Raw genomic sequence first — 19,947 nt, 5'->3', positions numbered from 1 at the left:
TGTCTCCACTAGATGTCTCTGTGCTGCAGTGTGTTGCTTCAATCTCACCTGGTACTGGCCACAGGGATGTAGGGGTTCCTGGACATATCTAGGATCAGTTTACCCAAATTCCAGCCTAACCCACTTGTACCCCGAAAAACTGTGAGTAGTCTTTTGCAGCCAATCTGTTTATTTAATTGATGAAATTTGGGTTAATTTCAATTGAGCCGAAATATACTGGTTCCTTCAGGTTCAATTGATACAATATAATATAGGCTTCATCAAATGTGATAATGTACGTATGGCTTGTATCTATATGTGTGACACAACAGGAGGAACCCGAGAGATAGCTCCGCCTCAGGTCCCAGTCAATGAGACATTTCAATGAAGTGAATGAATGGTGGAGCGAAGCGAGACTAGAGACTGAGATCAATAGCAATCATGAGGTGCTGTTGCGCTCCGAGGAGATGACACATGGATGTGTGTTTCTGTATCTCAGCCAAACTGCTGCAGGGAGAGACACTTGGTGTACACACTGAACGCTACCCTGAGACGGTCTCAAACACTGATGTGACTACGTTCTAAAAACAGCCCAGGATGTTACAATGACAGGGAAAGAGGAAGAGAGGGGAGGGGGAAAGAGTGCATACTCTCTGGGGAGATAAATCAGACGTTTTCTGTAAGAAACACTTGGCTTACGCACAAACACAGATTTCACCATGAGATCCGCCATCATTGTAGATCTGACAAATGTATTTGTATTTTTTTTATTTTTTTTATGTTCAATGTTGGACATAAAACACTGTAAAATCACCAGGAATTAGGTAGAACTAAATTCCGGCCAACTGACCTTCCACTCAAGGAAAAATCGTCCCACGGCTGAATGTAATTGGGGACACCTGCTGTAGATAATGGCCACTGCTTCTCATTAGCCACAACATATATAGACTATGCAAGCTATAAACAGTGACTGCATGCATACATAGGCCATACATAGGCCATACATAGGGGATACATAGTCTCAACGTAGGAGCTTTCTCTTTTTTCAAACCCCATCTGGGGGTTAGACATTGGGGCAACACAAACAATATGCATAGGCTACGTAGTCAATGCATAGGGCTACACAGGTCATACACCACGCTTACACATGCTACTCAGTTACAGCTTGTACTGCCAAAGCCTCATTAGAGTTAGTGCTGTTGTACTGTGCTGTAGGGGGGTTGGTGGATACTAGTGTCTACACTACTCTCAAGAACTGTTGGAAGGCCAAAGCCTCATTAGAGTTAGTGCTGTTGTACTGTGCTGTAGGGGGGGTTGGTGGATACTAGTGTCTACACTACTCTCAAGAACTGTTGGAAGGCCAAAGCCTCATTAGAGTTAGTGCTGTTGTACTGTGCTGTAGGGGGGGTTGGTGGATACTAGTGTCTACACTACTCTCAAGAACTGTTGGAAGGCCAAAGCCTCATTAGAGTTAGTGCTGTTGTACTGTGCTGTAGGGGGGTTGGTGGATACTAGTGTCTACACTACTCTCAAGAACTGTTGGAAGGCCAAAGCACCACTGAGCCAAATACCAACAAAGTGATGGTTTGGCAGCTCCACTGAGGGAACGGGGCCAAGGGCGTGTAAGGTTTGAAACTGGACATAACTGTAAGAGTGCTGTATGGTGTAAAAGGCATGCCCGGAGTAATACCTAATGGTATGTAATGTTACACTGTGTGGTCTAGTGAGCATTAGTGGAGTACTGTTGGTCGACACTCGAGGAGGTTCCACCTTTTTGTTGGCTACATATCTTAACGAAATAGTGCCAGATTTTGGCAAGTAAGCCCTTTTTTCCCCCAGCAATGACTGAATGTCTATAGGTACATCTAGCTTGCGCTAACACTAGTTAGCAATTTACTTCAAACTGCACACAGAGACATAACTATGGTGTCCATTAATTCATTTGACTCTGGCTAAGTAGAAAAAGGGCTTGACTGCCAAAATATGGCACTATCCCTTCAAGGTCTTGATGAGTCACATTCCTGAATTTACACCTTGGACCCCTACGACAGAACATGATGCTGGTAAAATGCTGCACATGTTCTGGTTGCAAATGAAGTTCACTGAACTACTATGACTTCACAGGAAGAGAAACAACTCACCACTTTGTCCTCCTGTTGCAAAGCATCCCGGTGGCATGGGAGAGGAAAAGAAAAAGAGATGGGAGGGAGAGATTGGCAAGGTGAAATGAGGACACATCCAAACCTGCTTGAGAGAACACACCTTCTGATGATAGAGGGTTTTCATGCAAATCAAAATGAGGTGGTACACAAAACGTCCTTAACAGCAGCGCAGGACTGATTGATTATGAGTTGAGGTGGTGGGGCGGGGGGGGCTCAACAGGTAGGTAATCCCTGTTTCAAAGCTCTCCACAACTATCGTTCCTCTCTCACACCCACTGGCCTCTCCACACTGTGCTCGTTAGGGCTACTTAATAAGTGTGTGTGTGTGTGTGTGTGTGTGTGTGTGTGTGTGTGTGTGTGTGTGTGTGTGTGTGTGTGTGAGTGAGTGTGGTATAACTTTACTATCCTTTTGGGTTCCAAAAGTCCTCACAAGGATAGTAAAAAAAAAAAAAATGTTAGGTTAGGGTTATGTTTACAGTTAGTATTAGAATTAGGGTTAGGGATTTGAGGTTAAGGTTAGGGGTTAGGGAAAATAGGATTTTTAATGATAATAAATGTTTTGTTCCCCACTTGTATAGTAAAACCAATGTGTGTGTGTGTGTGTGTGTGTGTGTGTGTGTGTGTGTCTTTCAGTGCATGCATATATGTATGTGTGGGGGAGAGGTTGATCATTAAATATCACACTGTGGGTGGCTGGGTGGGCTTCCTGCATCGGGCCACCCCTACCCCAACATGTCTGTAGCCCAGGCCCAACCCCCCAGGGTGAAACACAGAGACCTCCCCCCTGCCCCCAGTCCCTGTCTAATACCCAATTAACCTTTACCAGCCTCCACCTGGGTCATGCACTGCTGCAGAATACACACACACACACACACACACACACACACACACACACACACACACACACACACACACACACACACACACACACACACACACAAACACACACACACACACACACACACACACACACACACACACAAACACCTTTGCCTCTGCTTAGACTACACACCGTCAGTGAAAGTGGAGTAAACAGGGGCGTTTTTGCGTGCATTTGTGTGTGTGTGTCTACAAGTTTCTCTTACACTGTTGGTGCGTAAGGACACCCTCCCTCCGCAACGGGCACAGAACTTGGTCTGGCAGTAAGAGCAGAGGCTGCCACAGCCGTCAGCAAACTTGGTCTTGTGGCAGATGCCACAGGTGGGAGCGTCGTCCCGGTGCTGGCCCGTGGTGGTCTGCCGGCGCGTCTCCTCCCCCACCCGCCGCACCGTCTCCCTGTAGCTCGACATCTGCTGCTGGATACCTCTGAGAGAACAGGAAGGAAGGAAAGGTACAAAGTTAGCTAAATCAAATCAAATCAAAATGTATTTATAAAACCCCTTTTACATCAGGGGTTGTCACAAAGTACCTGTACAGAAACCCAGTCAAAAACCCCGAAACAGAAAGCAATGCAGATGTAGGAGCACAGTGGCAAAAATTCCCTAGAAAGGCAGGAACCTAGGAAGAAATCTAGAGAGGAACCAGACTATGAGGGGTGGCCAGTCCTCTTCTGGCTGTGCCGGATGGAAACTATAAGAGTACATGGCCCTTAAGGCCTTAAGGCCAGATCGTTCTTCAAGATGTTCAAACGTTCATAGATGATCAGCAGGGTCAAATAATAATCACAGTGGTTGTAGAGGGTGTAACAGGTCAGCACCTCAGGAGTAAATGGCATTTATAGCCTTAGGCTATAAATCCACATTCTTCAGTACGCTACTGGTGTTACAAAACAAACTGTTCACTTGTCATACCTACAAACAAACACAACCTCCTCCAGGGACTGTCCCACCAACAGTGACATCCCTGTATCGTATCCCTGTAAATACACACATACACACACAAAGACAAAAACACTCCCCATCCCATCTTCCTGTCAGCGCCCCCAGACGCATCTCCGGTACCAATTGGCCCTAAAGGTCAGACCTGGGTCACCTGCTGTTAGGTCTCCTCAGGGTTCATATCCTCAGCTCCATGACTCTCACTAAGTCAAACTGTCACAGGCCCCGTTCAAATACATAGGTCCTGTTTGAATCATTTAGAAATGTATCCTTCCTTACTCCCCTCTGAGGAAACCACCGCTCGAACGCAGTTCAATAGGTGAGAGCAAGGATTCATAACATTCCTTTCACCAATCAATTAAGGGAAGAAGATGAGGGAAGGAAGCTATCTTCAACTATTGGACTGCAGCCGACTCTACTACTCTGGCGAACTCTCTCAGATGGGAAAACTTTCAACTTAAATCTCTACTAGATTGCGCAACACTGTTGTGGAATGTTTTTTGAGGGGTAAATGAAAAACATCTTCATGGGTAAACAGAGAGAGAGGAAGAGAGATAAATAGAGAGAAATATGTATTTATGAGGAGATCTGAGAGAGCACTCAGCTTTCAAGATTCAGGGGAGACTGTCAGACAGGCGCTCATTAAGAAAAGCTAGAAAACACTGAGATTCATGAATGAGAAACAAGGTTAAACCAAAGTGAGCCCAAGCTTTACTTCTACCAGCACAAACACACACTTCCCTTCAAATCACACCATTCAACTTTCTCTCATTTTTAAAAACCTTTATTTAACTAGGCAAGTCAGTTAATAACAAATTCTTATTTACAATGACGGCCTACCCCGGCCAAACCCGGACAATGCTGGGCCAGTTGTGCGCCGCCCTATGGGACTCCCAATCACAGCCGGATGTGATACAGCCTGGATTCAAACCAAGGACTGTAGTGATGTCTCTTGCACTGAGATGCAGTGCCTTAGACCGCTGTGCCACTCGGGAGCCCAATATAAATAAACCCTTTGTGAAATCCACATTTGTCCAAGTCCAAATAGGGCCAACAATTCACTCTGGGAAAACAACATTAGCATGAAGTGTCCCATATAGTAATTGCTGGAGTAATTACGCCATGCAGCACTAACAAGCTTGCTGAGAGTCAAGGACAACAGTAGCAACAACAAAGCCTACTGTACAATACGGAATGCAGACCCATAAATACACACAGATTTACAGGCATACTGAGATTAGAGGTTTCGATTGGGTCTGATCATGTTAGGGCCTCTACCTTGCTACCTCAGGCAGTGAATGGTGTGGCTATTCATCCAGAGCATTGGAGAGCGACCATTTCCCCAGTCCTCTCCAATCGAGGGGGAAGGAGTCAAAGGAGTCCTCTAGATGACGTGAAAAGCCAGCCGTGTCTCAGCCACGGTGCGTGGCGTCACCTAACAAGGACAAACGTCCTGCGGACACACACGCCGTTCTCCATTCATCAAGCCCTGGCAGGATGGCCCTGGTCCCCATATACAGCGCTGGCTGTAAATCCTCCAGCACACACACACATCTCTAATCTGTCTGACACCCGTATGATAGAGCTGTGCTGCTCAATGGCTCATGTTAAAGTCCTCAATACCGGCAGTGTCTTGAGTCCAAAAACAGCCCATCACACGTGTGCAATATGGTGAAAAGTCCTAGTACCAAGTCAATCAAAGGACAATGCCAAGCTAATGTTTATACACATCAATGTGTAAAAGGTTTATACACATTCTGATTTATTCTGATCTACACGATGTCACACTCATTCCATGGAGGGCCTAGTGTCTGCTGGTTTTTGTTTTTTTTCCTTTCAATTAAGACCTAGACTAGTTGAGGGGTGTTCCTTACTAATTAATGACCTTCATTCATCAACCAGGTACAAGGGAGGAGCGATCGCCCGCAGCCACTCAGCCCTCCGTGGAATGGGTTTGACGGGTGCTCTAGGTGCAAGAGGATAGGTGCTGTTTCAGGACTGAGGAGTGAACCTCACTCCCAAAATTCCTTCACACTCCATAGGAGAATGGGGATATATGAGCATTTCCTGGCACCATTGCAATGGATTCTGGGCAATGGAATCTCATGTTACCAGCTGGGAGAAGTTTCCGGTTATAGTTTCTCACTGAGGGGAACTGTAAGCGTATTTAGTGCTGAATACAAAACCCGAGCCCTAGCCCTTATCCCTAGACACTCCTTATAACCACTCTAAATAATAATATAGTCATTCATCAGATGATTTTATTCAAAGCGACTTTGAGTTAATATGTGACCGGTGGCCACTAATGTGCCTTTTAGCCCTTTGTCTTGCCCACCAGGTGCGTCTGGTTGGCTAATCAAGGGCAGGGTTGTGCCAGTGTATTTAAGCAGAGCGCTTCCTTCCATTTGGGAGATTGTTTTGTTATTCGGAAGGTTGGCGTGCCTTTGGAGGACGAGAGTGGGGCCAGTGATAGCCCAAATATTTTGTAACTATAGTATAGTGTGTGTGTGTGTGTGTGTGTGTGTGTAACAGCGCCGTTAAACGTTATCCTGAGTTCCTCTCTCCTCCTCCTTGGGCACGCCAGCCTGAGTGAGTGCAGTGGGCCTGCTGATTGTTTTATGTGTGAAATGGATTTGATTATGTAAACTTCAACATAGAACACTTGGGAGAATTAAGATGTGATTGCTATGGAAATTGTGTGCGCTTAACCTGGAAATGTATCATTGTGCATTTTTTTTCAACAGAGACCATTGAAAGAAACTGACTATGTTGGAAACTTCAATTATTAAATAGTTGAATATTTTGTGGAGAATAAACCCCAATTTGCACTCACTCAGGCTGGTGTGCCCAAGGAGGAGGAGAGAGGAACTCAGTATAATGTTTACTGGCGCTGTTACATACACCATTCTTACAAAAGACATCTTTAAGACTCTTTACATTCGGGCTGCATTTCACTGTCCCTGCTCTTGTCCTCCAAAAGCACGCCAATCTTTCAAAAGACAAAAAAACTTTTTCTCCAGACGGAAGGAAGAGCTCTGCTTAAATACACTGGCACAACCACGCTGATCAGCCAACCAGATGGACCTGGTGGGCAAGCCCGAGGGATAGAAGGTGTGTTCGGTAGCCAACGGTCACATATGAACCTAATCTATATTATTATTTAGAGTGGCTATGGAGCAGGGGCTTGATTTTGCACACCACCGGTCACACACACATGTCCAATATACTGTATGTACCCCATGTAGGAATCCAACCCACCACCCTGGTGTTGCTAGCCGACTGAGCCATGACATCTATGGGTACTCTGTATCTGTACCAATAAGCATTCATAAACTCACTCCCACGCCACCTGATATAGCTGCAGTGACTAAGGGTTCCCTTCATGACTCACCCTCTCATCTCAGATCGATATTCAAAAGGCAAGCGGACATTAATCAAAAGACAATGAGCGAGTGTCAAAGAAGAGCGAGAGAGAATCACTTCACAGCCATTTAGAAATGAATCTCTCTCTCTCTCTCAACAGGAGGAGTCATCCACCTGATTGATTTCTGTAAATTCCCAGTCCTATAATAGACGAGCTTTAAAAAAATATAAACAAGTTTCTTCCTCCTGCTATTTGCACAATTGGAAAGCAGTTAAAGGTGCCAGCCTTGTGACTGGTCCCCTGTGGCGCTAGAATAAAGGAGAGACGTGTGTGTGGTCGTGGGTTTAGGTGGGAGGGGATTGAAGCTTATGACAACTTATTTTATATCAAAAGGACAGGATAACACTTTGGTCTATGGAAGGTAGTTGGTTTAAGCCCACTAACTTACTCTCCTCTGTTCCTATGCTAGACAGGTTGGTCTCTTCCCGCTCTGGACGGCACCTCACCACCATATGGAATCAGCGGCACACAGTAAGCCACAGTCTCTCTTTCTGTCTCTCACTCTCTTAGGTTTTTCTCTCTCCCTGGCAGGATCTGCACTTCCCCCTCCCTCCTTTGCTTCCGGCAAATCTGTCGCCATGCTGAGTGGCCCGGGTGGTGTATAGCGTCACCTTCCCCTCTCCAACCATCCATCCATCTCTTTCTTCAGCTCTCTCCCTCATCCCCGCCTCCACCTCTCTCTCCTTCGCCCCCTCTCCTCTGGTGTGCACACTCCTCAACTATGGTTAGATTTTCCCCTTCAAACCTCCCAACTTCAATTACACCGATTGGGTGAAAAGGTGAATGTAGAAGCAAAACCAAATTCTTCGGTTACCATAGCAAAGGAGTACACTGTGTTTTTACAACCATATTCAATTCAATTCAATTTAAGGGCTTTATTGGCATGGGAAACATATGTTTGCATTGCGTTTATACAAATTGCATTTATTTTCAGCAAACTTAACATGTGTAAATATTTGTATGAACATAAACAAGATTCAACAACTGAGACATAAACTGAACAAGTTCCGAAGACAGGTGACTAACAGAAATGTAATAATGTGTTCCTGAACAAAGGGGTCAAAATCAAAAGTAACAGTCAGTATCTGGTGTGGCCACCAGCTGCATTAAGTACTACAGTGCATCTCCTCCTCGGGGACTGCACCAGATTTGCCAGTTCTTGCTGTGAGAAGTTAACCCACTCTCCACCAAGGCACCTGCAAGTTATGGGAGTTTATGAATTATCTTTGAAAGACAGGGTCCTGAAAAAGGGACATTTTTTTTTTTTGCTGAGTTTATTTACAATGGTGTTTGTTCTTCACTGGTTGACCTTTTCTTGTGGCAAAAGGTCACAAATCTTTCTGCTCTGATGGCACACTGTGGTATTTCACCCAATAGATATAGGAGTTTATCAAAATAGAGTTTGTTTTTTAATGCTTTGAGGATTTGTGTAATCTGAGGGAAATGTGTCTCTCTAATATGGTCAGGAAGTGCAGCTCAGTTTCCACCTCCTTTTGTGGGCAGTTTGCACATAGCCTGTCTTCTCTTGAGAGCCAAGTCTGCCAACGGCGGCCTTTCTCAATAGCAAGGCTATGCTCACTGAGTCTGTACATAGTCAAAGCTTTCCTCAAGTTTGGGTCAGTCACAGTGGTCAGGTATTCCACCACTATGTACTCTCTGTTTAGGGCCAAATAGCATTCTAGTTTGCTCAGTTTTTTTGTTGATTCTTTTTAATGTGTCTCTCTCTTCCTTTTCTTGCTCTATTCAGCTCAGCTGCTCTCTCACACATTTATCTCCACCACACGCTCACTCTTTCCCCTCCATCTCTGCCTCCCTCTTCCCTCAACCCTATACTGGGTACCCGTCTTGGTGGTTATGTACTGTAGGTTCACTTCGCCAGTACTGATTCACCAACCCTGATTCACAACATACCAATGTCAAGACACATGCACTGTATTGATTGTTGACTGCTACACAAACTCTCTTGGATACATGGAGTGACATTACTCTCTCCTTCAGTAGGAGCGTTCACGTGTCTTAGACTGGTCTGGAGGGCCTATCCTCATTACTGAGTGGGACTTCAACAAGCCTGCAGCTCCAAGACAATAACATTTACCAGCAGAGAAAGAGAGAGTGAGGGATGGAGAGAGAAAAGAGGGAGAGTCAGTCCACTTGAGAAGACATTCCGCTCTGTCAAGAACACACCTCCTTACTTACACACCGTCACAGGCTTAAAGAGCACTAATGTCACGCACGCACGCACGCACACACACACACACACACACACACACACACACACGCGTGCACCCATGCGCACCCACGTGCACGCACAGTCATTAGCCAGATACCTGAGGATGTCGAGAATACAGATAAAAGACAGAGGGAGGGAGATAAAGAGGACGATATAGAGAAAGAGATTGGCCGCTAGAAATAGATAGATGGGGAGAAAAGATGAGGAAGACAGATGGAGAGAGCACCAAAGCCAACAGCAGAGCTAAGTGGGTAGTGTGCTCCCCAGACAGAGCTCCATATGGCTTGGCACAGTCGTATAGAGCTCTACCTTTAACAGGGTGGACACCGTCTACAATCACACACACACACACAAACCTCACACCATACAGGGAACAATATCCTGTAGTTACAGAAAGATACAGTACATAAGTCATGCTAGGTTGTGTTGAGTTAGCTGTGTGCTAACTGTGCTTCTCTAGTTGTCGGGACAGTAGCCATGCTTTCACCTGTGAAGACACATTCAGGAACTACACATGTGATTGGATAGCAGTCTCCTGACCCTGGCGCCATGGCAATGGCCCAGTAACACTCCAGTTCCCTCCTGAGGTTTTGAGATTGGCCGGGAAGTCACTTCCTGCACTCTGTGATTGGCTAGTATCCTAGTCCTATCAGGGGTCTCTCTGCTCAATGGGGTATATCAGCGACATAAGCTAGGCCTTATAGATACATCCAGTCGTAGAGGGGAGAGTAATGTAAGCTCTGTATGGTAAATATACACTGGTCCAAGCACACCAAGACAGTCGTGAAGAGGGCACGACAAAACCAAATTCCCCACTGAAAAGATTTGGCATGGGTCCTCAGATCCTCAAAAGGTTCTACAGCTGCACCATCAAGAGCATCCTGACTGGTTACATCACTGCCTGGTATGGCAAATGCTCAGCCTCCGACCGCAAGGCACTACAGAGGGTAGTGTGAACGGCCCAGTACATCACCGGGGCCAAGCTTCCTGCCATCCAGGACCTCTATACCAGGTAGTGTCAGAGGAAGGCCCTAAAAACTGTCAAAGACTCCAGCCACCCAAGTCAGTTTAATAACTCTACCTACATGTACATATTACCTCAACTAACCGGTGCCCCCCCACATTGACTCTGTATTCGGCGCATGTGACTAATACAATTTGATTTGATTTGAGTGTACAAAATATTAGGAATACCTTCCTAATACTGAGTTACCCCCCACCCACCCTTAGCCCTAGGAACAGCCTCAATTTGTCGGGGTTTGGACTCTACAAAGTGTTGAAAGCGTTCCACAGGGATGCTGGCCCATGTTGACTCCATTCTTGATACACACGGGAAACTGTTGAGCACCCAACACTCAAACTGGTGCGCCTGGCACCTACTGCCATACCACTTTCAAAGGCACTTACATATTTTGTCTTACCCATTCACCCTCTGAATGGCACAAATACACAATCCATGTCTCGATTGTCTCAAGGCTTAAAAATCCTTCTTTAAACTGTCTCCTCCCCTTCATCTACACTGATCGCAGCGGATTGAACAAGTGGCATCAATAAGGGATCATAGCTTTCACCTGGATTCACCTGGTCAGTCTATATCATGGAAAGAGCAGATTTGTACACTCAGAGTAAAGTTAGAGAATTTGTTAATGTTTGACATGAGTTTTAGTGAGAATGTTACATGGCGGTAGGTGATGCTAATTCTAAGAAGTTGTCTTACATAGCCTATTTTGCTCTGTGGGCAAGGGGGAAGACATGACAAGACCCTCTATCAACAGGATGAGTAGGTCTACCATTAATGCATTCTGAGTTCACTTCACTACCCTTTACACAAATATGCTTTCCATTACTTGAGCTTCCTGAATTCATATCACAGATCCACATCTATGCTCATCTAGAATCAGAGAAAAACAGATAATAGCCTGCATGTCAAATGATACACAACTACTTACAGTTCACCGCTTTTGACCAGGGAAAGTAGCTAAGGTCAAAAATGCATTATGTGGGGGATATGATGTCATTTGAGAAATGGCCAGATATGATAAGCATATCTTTATCCAGAAATAAAGTTCAGACCGGCCTGCTGACATTCCGTATGTGTCGGAATAGTGACCGGGATTCCATGGTATGATGTCATAATTGGGCCACATTCCGGGATTCCTCGGGGAAGCAGATGTGATCCAGCTGATTTGCCCCTTAATCCCACCGCTCTCTGATCCAACCTCTCACACACGCATGCATGCTTGCGCAAAACACACACATGAAGCACACACACACACACACTCGCATGCACAACCACTCACACGCACAAAATGTCAAAGTGCACGACCGCATAGAAATAAAGACCTACAGTATATACACACACACACACAACGTGTTCATTGTGCTGCAGACACAATCTCCATTACAGACATAAGCCTAAAGTACTGACCACAGCTCCCGCTCCCAAGAACAGCTAAACATACAATACACACAGACGCACACATTCTCAACTGCATCCTCAAACTCACCTCAGTCAAAGGGGCCTTAGATGCTGGACTGATAGTTGACATACCGGTACTTCAATATGACATACTTATCACTCTGGGTGAATACTGGCTGTTTTCCTCATCAGAGCCAAAGAGATAGGAAGTCATCCCTTACTAGACATCTGGGCTCAGGTTACCCAAATCCAAATTCTAACCTTCTGACCATTAGGAGGATATAGAATATCTGACCCTGGACCAGCCGTTAGGGGCATCACGCTTAACCACGTATCCATAACACAAACCCACGTCAAAGACTCAATGATGGCTCAATAGCACATTAAGAGCTAATTAACAGGTGATGTCCATCTTCTCACTGGGTTGTGGAATGTTGTGGTTGACATTAGCTTGGGAGCTATATCACGAGTCCTCCAAGCCCTATACTACGTAGGTGGTTTGAGGAGTTAGCGTGGTCACTTTGGTCAACTCTGAGTTCAACTCGGGATAACCGGTACCACGAAAGTGGCTCACCTTTTAGCCAGGTACATTTTTCTATGGCAACGAATCATTCAGATCTAACCTGCTACCGGGCAGGCTAACTCAGGGCTTACTACATTTATTCTGAATAAAAGTGTCTGAGTCACGAGTTGAGGACAGATGAAATCAGATTCCCTCCCTCTCACAAAGATTGCGTCATCATCCCCTTCATTTTTTTGTGTGTATTAAATAATAGTCATTTTTAAAATACCTAGCACATTACACATTTTGCAATGACAGAATGCATTTCAAACTTTACGCACAGTAAAACTTGTGTATGACAAATACAACTATTTTATCAATAGGAATGGGGGGAGATGCTTGTTCATTGAAAAGCACACCAAAGACGCCATTAACGATAAGTAATCAAATAAACACGGCACACCAACACACTAGCCTGCTGAATTTGCAGGATAACTTTTCTTTCATTTAGATTTCGGCACAAATGAAAACGCGACACTGACTCTCCCATAGATTGATGTGTCAGCATGGTCTCAATGAAGAGTTCTGACTCTCCCATAGATTGATGTGTCAGCATGGTCTCAATGAAGAGTTCTGACTCTCCCATAGATTGATGTGTCAGCATGGACTCAATGAAGAGTTCTGACTCTCCCATAGATTGATGTGTCAGCATGGTCTCAATGAAGAGTTCTGACTCTCCCATAGATTGATGTGTCAGCATGGACTCAATGAAGAGTTCTGACTCTCCCATAGATTGATGTGTCAGCATGGACTCAATGAAGAGTTCTGACTCTCCCATAGATTGATGTGTCAGCATGGTCTCAATGAAGAGTTCTGACTCTCCCATAGATTGATGTGTCAGCATGGTCTCAATTAAGAGTTCTGACTCTCCCATAGAGTGATGTTTCATCATGGTCTCAATGAAGAGTTTGGCATTCAACTAGCCACAGGTGACATGCATGCGCCGTTAAAAACCTGCTAGAGTTAGCGGCAGGCGGACGAGTAATATTCCCCGTCATAGTATGGATGAAGATTGAGCTGGAACATGAAGCTAACTGAAGCTTCAATCGTAGTATATCCCTCTGGTCTAAGGCAAGGTTACTCATTACGTGAAGATAGTTAAGTTCACCAGCTCATCTGTTACATTTCACTCCCTTTTAACCACCTTGTCATCAAAGACCCATAACCAGCTTTAGCCACCAATGTGACAGACTGGATTCGAACCCAGGTCTTCTGACCACCCCAAGACTATGTTAGAATAACCAACTGAACATTCAAAGAAATAACAGACATGGTTGTATAATGGTTTTTACCGGACATCGTTTTGCTGAGGCTTCTTCTGCCCTACCAGGTTCACAGTTCTTGCTTGGATGGGCTTCTCCTCCCTGAAACACACAAGAGGGACAATGTTGTTGGAATTTTGTCAGAAAATTATGTTAAAAATGTATACAATGGTGCAGTTTGAGGGTTCTTTTAGAAGGTGGACGTATGACTCGATTTAGACATTTACACAGTTGCTGACGCCTGCCAGATCTTACAATGCCTGGATAAGTATTTAACATATCAGCTAACCAGATATGTTATAGCAATCTGGTGGCCGACTGCACAGTCGATGACGTGGCACACGATCATTAGTTAATGCATGGAACCTCTGAGCAGAAGATCCCAGGGGAGTGATTGGGGACATTGCCCTGTGTAGTGTGCCGTCTTTCAGATGGGACGTTAAACGGGTGTCCTGACACTCTGTGGTCACTATAAGATCCCGATGGAACTTATTGTAAGAGTAGGGGTGTTAACCCCGGTGTCCTGGCTGAATTCCCAATCTGGCCCTCATACCATCATGGCCACCTAATCATCCCCAGCTTCCAATTGGCTCTTTCATCCCCCCTCCTCTCCCCTGTAACTATTCCCCAGTCTGTTGCTGTAAATGAGAATGTGTTACCTGGTAAAATAAATAAACATGAAATACATCAGGCGTATTCCTCTGCCCAGGTGTTGCTGACACATGCCAGATCCTACAGTGCCTGGATAGGTATCATAAGTATCAGCTAACCACATCATATGTTATAGAAATCTGACAGTCGATGACGTGGCACACAACAATTGGTTGATGAATGCAACGTCTGAGCAGGGGAACGTGACCATCTACTCCACTACTTCCTGTTCTTCTTCAACAATTAACCAACATCTGATTAATCAGAATAGAGAAAAGTAGTTGCTAGGTAGATAATCAATTACAAAAACGTGATTCACCATATTTTATAACTACACAACTTTGACTTAGAAAACAATCAAATCTCTGATAAAATTATTATACAAAAGTATGTTTTTAACTTTTATCTCGAAATGACTATCGGATATATTATTATTCCCATAAATGTTACATACACATCAATGGGTCCTCTGATCATCTTGATCACAGAGAAAACACAGAAGAGAACCCCACAACATGATGTGTTCTGTATAAAAGTGAAAGGAGTGACAGATCTGTAACAACACATCAAATCAAATCAAAATGTATTTGTCACATACACATGGTTAGCAGATGTTAATGCGAGTGTAGCGAAATGCTTGTGCTTCTAGTTCCGACAATGCAGTAATAACCAACGAGTAATCTAGCTAACAATTCCAAAACTACTACCTTATACACACAAGTGTAAAGGAATAAAGAATATGTACATAAAGATATATGAATGAGTGATGGTACAGAGCGGCATAGGCAAGATGCAGTAGATGGTATCGAGTACAGTATATACATATGAGATGAGTATGTAAACAAAGTGGCATAGTTTAAAGTGGCTAGTGATACATGTATTACATAAAGATGCAGTAGATGATATAGAGTACAGTATATACGTATACATTTGAGATAAATAATGTAGGGTATGTAAACATTATATTAAGTAGCATTGTTTAAAGTGGCTAGCGATATATTTTACATCAATTCCCATCAATTCCCATTATTAAAGTGGCTGGAGTTGAGTCAGTGTGTTGGCAGCAGCCACTCAATGTTAGTTAGCCACTCACAATCAGACACCCATCTAATGACAGCTCAAATACATTGTGTTTGAGCTGTCATTAAGATGGGTGTCTGACTGTCTAGTATAGCTGTTCAAACCTCCCAACTTCAATTACACAGATTGGGTGAAAAGGTTGATGTAGAAGCAAAACCTCCTTCTTAGGTTACAGTAGCAGAGGAGCACACTGTGTTCTTACAACCAGCAGGTTTTTTTCCTGACTATGTGACCTATCCAGGAAAATACCTCCACATACAGAACATACACCCACACTGCACATGCACAGGCAGTTACTGTAGTATGAATACAAAAGCACTGTGTAAACATTGATATGGCGGGTTGGATTGAATTCCAGATTATGTGTGTGTGTGTGTGTGTGTGTGTGTGTGTGTGTGTGTGTGTGTGTGTGTGTGTGTGTGTGTGTGTGTGTGTGTGTGTGTGTGTGTGTTCGTACTAGGCTACTGTGGCCACACTGCTCTCTTCAGGTTTCATCAGCGCTTCTCACATTAGCGGGTTCATCAAACGGATTTACAGCATAGAATTAGATTAGATGACATACCAGTCCAGCCTGGGTCTACCATGAGCTGATGTTGTGATTAGAGTAAACGATCCTATATGATATACATGTAGGTGAGTTCTGTGGATGTAAGACTTACAAGAGGCTGTTTTCAGCGTTGCCTTATCGCTAGAGTGTGGGCACATAGCCTACTGTAGCATAGGTCCCAATTTAGATCACACAGCACACCATGCAAGCATGCATACACACACACACACATGCTACAGTAGCTTATGTGCTCCGACTAGCAATAAGGCAGAGCTGAAATATAGTCTTGCGCCTATGATGAAAATGATGAAAATGATGCATGACCACTTGTGCATTGGACAGTTCTTTCTTTAGATGCAATGAATGGGTGTGCAGATTCAATGCAGGGCTAGCACTCTGCAAAAGGAGCCACAAATAGAACACAGACGTGAATAGCAGAGAAGAAGGGGTTCTCATGGGAGCCTAGTTATTCATTCTATATAAGACTATGCGATAGCAGTGACTGTGGTCTGACGTCATATCACCTCGCTGCAGTTTGTCAGACTATCCGTGGAGAAATATGCTACCCAGAAAGGGGTTCAATTTAACTCACGATGATAAACCTCAGAATTGTTGTCGTGACAAATACAACATACCTGCTCCTTCCACACTGGCTCGCGCTCTATGTGTGAAAATGCTAAAATAGCACAGGCTGTTTTTGACCATCATCCACTGTAATAAAACAACACATAAACTAGGTTACATGCGTTTACTGTAGCCTTTCTGTCAAGATGGGCTGCTGTAGGCTGATGCGAGAGTGCTGGTGCTGGCCTACATTGGGCTGATACTCAACTGCACCCGGTCACCAAAGCAACAAACGTACACGCAAACAGCTGTTGAGATATGGGATGGAAACACACAGTGCTTGACTTCAACTCAAATTGGTGCCCGTACTCATTTTGGATGCCGGTACTGTTTATATTTAGGTGCAGTAGCTCCACAATACTTTTGACCTAATATTCTAAAAGAAGAACAGGAGCTCAAGCAGTAGAACAGTTGAGGTGCTGGTACTCTGTTCCGTGAGCTCCTGCCCAATTCAAGCACTGGAAACACACTGCTAGGGCAGAGATGCTGTTTCACTGATTTTACAAGCAGAAATGACAGAATCTCGGTCGAATGATGCTGTGCAATCGCAGCCTGCTGTTAGCCTGTCTGTAGCATACAGAAGCTGTGCTGGGAATATACTAGCCTGGGTTATAGGTTATTTACAACCTATATAGCCAGCGGTTTAGAATTGTTCGGATATGACAGAACACATACTTGCATTGGGGGAAATGGGAGCGGTTGAGAAGAAATGAGTTTGATATTAGTTTATTTGTGTCCGGGTACTAAAAGACAGTGGAGTGTGAAGCTGCTGTGTGTCTCGGGGACGACACACCCCTTTTCTCTCTCTCTCTCTCTCTCCCTCCCTCCCTTCCTGTCTCCTCCTCTTCGTCTCGTACACCTGTGACGGCCCTGACCCAACACACTCTTACTCAAAAGCCCCCCCCCCCCTTCCCCCCTCTCTCTCTCTCACACACACACTCTCAATTCATGTTAGGACATCTTGTTAGGTTATCCTTGACTCTGTAGGCTAAAATGTAGGCTATAGATGGTTGAGACTGAAATAAGCTACACTATCTTTGCCGTGAGAGGAGCTGGGGCAATATAGGAGGTACCATCTCATGTTAGGGGAGTGCAGCTGACCATTGAACACTAAAGTAGGCAGTCTCACATGCATGGAGCTGTCCACTGGCATTCTGTATGATCACAATCAAGAGTCACTGATACCATAGTCCATATAACAGGGATACACCGAGGGATAGTCTACATGCTGATAAACACATAACCTACACACACACACTCACTACAGCGAATCACTACACACATCGACAGTCTATGCTGCACCTTAGTGCCATGAGTAGGTTAGATAGACAGATATGTGTATAGGTTTGTTAGCCTATTGGTAGCCTAGCGGCAGTATGGCAGCATCTCTGCACAACATCTCCCCGGTATCTCCAGAGCGGAAATAGCCCCAGTATCTCCCTTACTTTAACATGGCCTCTTCCTTCTCCTCCTCCTCCTTCTGTCGAGCTAGCACGGCCATTATGATCTTCCTCTCCTCCTCCGTCAGATGGCTCAGGTCCGGTTCGGGCATGGACGCCGGCACGACGGGTGGACGCGCGCCGCCCGGAGGGCCCACGGAGGCGGACATCTTCTCCCCCTCTCTTTGGCGGCTAGGATCACTGACAGAAATCCCGCTGGCTGTGCCCACGGATCACGACATGGCCCATGGACGAAGCAACGGCTCGGGCAAGTGATGCAAGGCTCCCATGGTGGCAGGCACCCACGGTGGGAGTGCTTCTTCGGTTCCTAGTCGCCTTTTCTCTTTTTCTCTCTCTTCCCCTCTCTCGCTCTTTTCTCTTCTCCCCCCCACCCCCCACCCGCCCTCCTCTCCCCTCCACCTCCAGTTACGGGGATCCCATGTCTCCGGCAGAGAATGATAGGCTACTCGGCCCCCTGGTGAAGCTAGCTTCGTTCAACGCAGAGCGATGTTTCTCTACCGCTGCCCAGTCTGGAACGCTGGCTAGGTGGGCTCCTTGTTTTACACCACTGCCGCGCTCTGCTGCTGCTGATGCTGCTGCTGTCACGGAGATGTAGAACCGTCAATGGGACCGCAGCCCCTGAAGCGCGCGCACCTTCTCACGCAAGGAGCGCGCATTCTCATTTGAGAATGGGGGCTCGCCGTACGAGGCGCGTGCTAAATATTATATTTCACTTCACCAATCGAAGCGTGCTAGTGACGCGCGCCCTTCCTCCATTCCTTCTTTCCTTATACGAGCACCTGGCACAAACACGTGCGTGTGAGTGTCAGTAGTGCTGGTGAATCTTGTTAAGACCCTAGCTCAAAATACTCGCAACACAAATGTAGCGTTCTGGTGGTTGTTCTATAGGACTATCTTCCGTACAATGAAAATGTGTATGAGCCCATTTCAGGACCACGGACAGTGCAGTGGGCAGCCGGCGACGAGGTTCGGAATGAGACGGATAATCCAAGTTTCCCCGCCTTTTTTTTCATAAAACATGTAACTTTATTAGGCTAAAAAGTTGTTGTAGTATATAGTACGTTGCTAGTTAACGACGTAAAGGATGCCACTTTTATGAATGTGGCCATGTGTATGTTGTCTAGTAGCCTATATCATGTGCAGGATAAACTCTAACAACGGGAATTCTAAACCACCCATTGTATAATTAAGCAATAATACTTGAGAGGCCATATGTTATGACATTTTTATCGTGGATGTAATGTGGTCATAGCCACGAAACGAAGCAGTTGTATAATACTACATATTATAGTCTCATTCATTGAATGTAGCTCCAACAGAGTTGTAGCCTGTCTGTTGGCTGCCTGTTTGAGGTGCACGATTAAGGCAGCTCCCCGCACCTCTCTGACTCAGAGGGGTTGGGTTAAATGCGGGAGACACATTTCAGTTGAATGCATTCGGTTGTACTACTGATTTTCCTTTCATATCATACGTCTTCCACTATAGCCAGACGCATGTGTTTCACAGCTATGCTACAGTATGTGTAGTGCTACAGGGGTTTGCAGCTCAATCTAATAACAGCCGGCGATTCCATGCTAAGAAAGTCAATGTTTGTAGGAGCGAATGGGGATTTTATGTCATAGGCTATCCAGCTTTCAAGAAAATCATGTTTTCAAAGAAACAGACCCAATTCGTACACAATATCAGCCTACCAGCAGATGGCAGCACGTACCGGTCAATAATAGAAGCTA

The 19,947-nt window shown here is 45.1% G+C and overlaps 1 protein-coding gene across 1 annotated transcript in view; it reads right to left on the bottom strand.

Annotated features, from left to right (window-relative positions):
- The window catches only part of LOC115135125 (regulating synaptic membrane exocytosis protein 1-like), a 73,291-nt gene extending 54,722 nt beyond the window's left edge, over positions 1 to 18,569 (bottom strand). The window contains exons 1-4 of the mRNA XM_065023207.1: positions 18,203 to 18,569; positions 13,886 to 13,957; positions 3,227 to 3,446; positions 2,121 to 2,132 (exon numbers count right to left, since the gene is read on the bottom strand). Of these exons, the coding sequence (XP_064879279.1) occupies positions 2,121 to 2,132; positions 3,227 to 3,446; positions 13,886 to 13,957; positions 18,203 to 18,366 (468 nt within the window). The 5' untranslated portion in view covers positions 18,367 to 18,569. The remainder of the gene's footprint in view (positions 1 to 2,120; positions 2,133 to 3,226; positions 3,447 to 13,885; positions 13,958 to 18,202) is intronic.
- Between the last annotated feature and the right edge of the window lie 1,378 nt (positions 18,570 to 19,947).

This window comes from Oncorhynchus nerka, linkage group LG10, assembly GCF_034236695.1.
Source record: "Oncorhynchus nerka isolate Pitt River linkage group LG10, Oner_Uvic_2.0, whole genome shotgun sequence".
Taxonomy (NCBI): domain Eukaryota; kingdom Metazoa; phylum Chordata; class Actinopteri; order Salmoniformes; family Salmonidae; genus Oncorhynchus; species Oncorhynchus nerka.
Note: the sequence above shows the minus strand (reverse complement) of the source record. Positions and strands in the feature narration are given on the sequence as shown.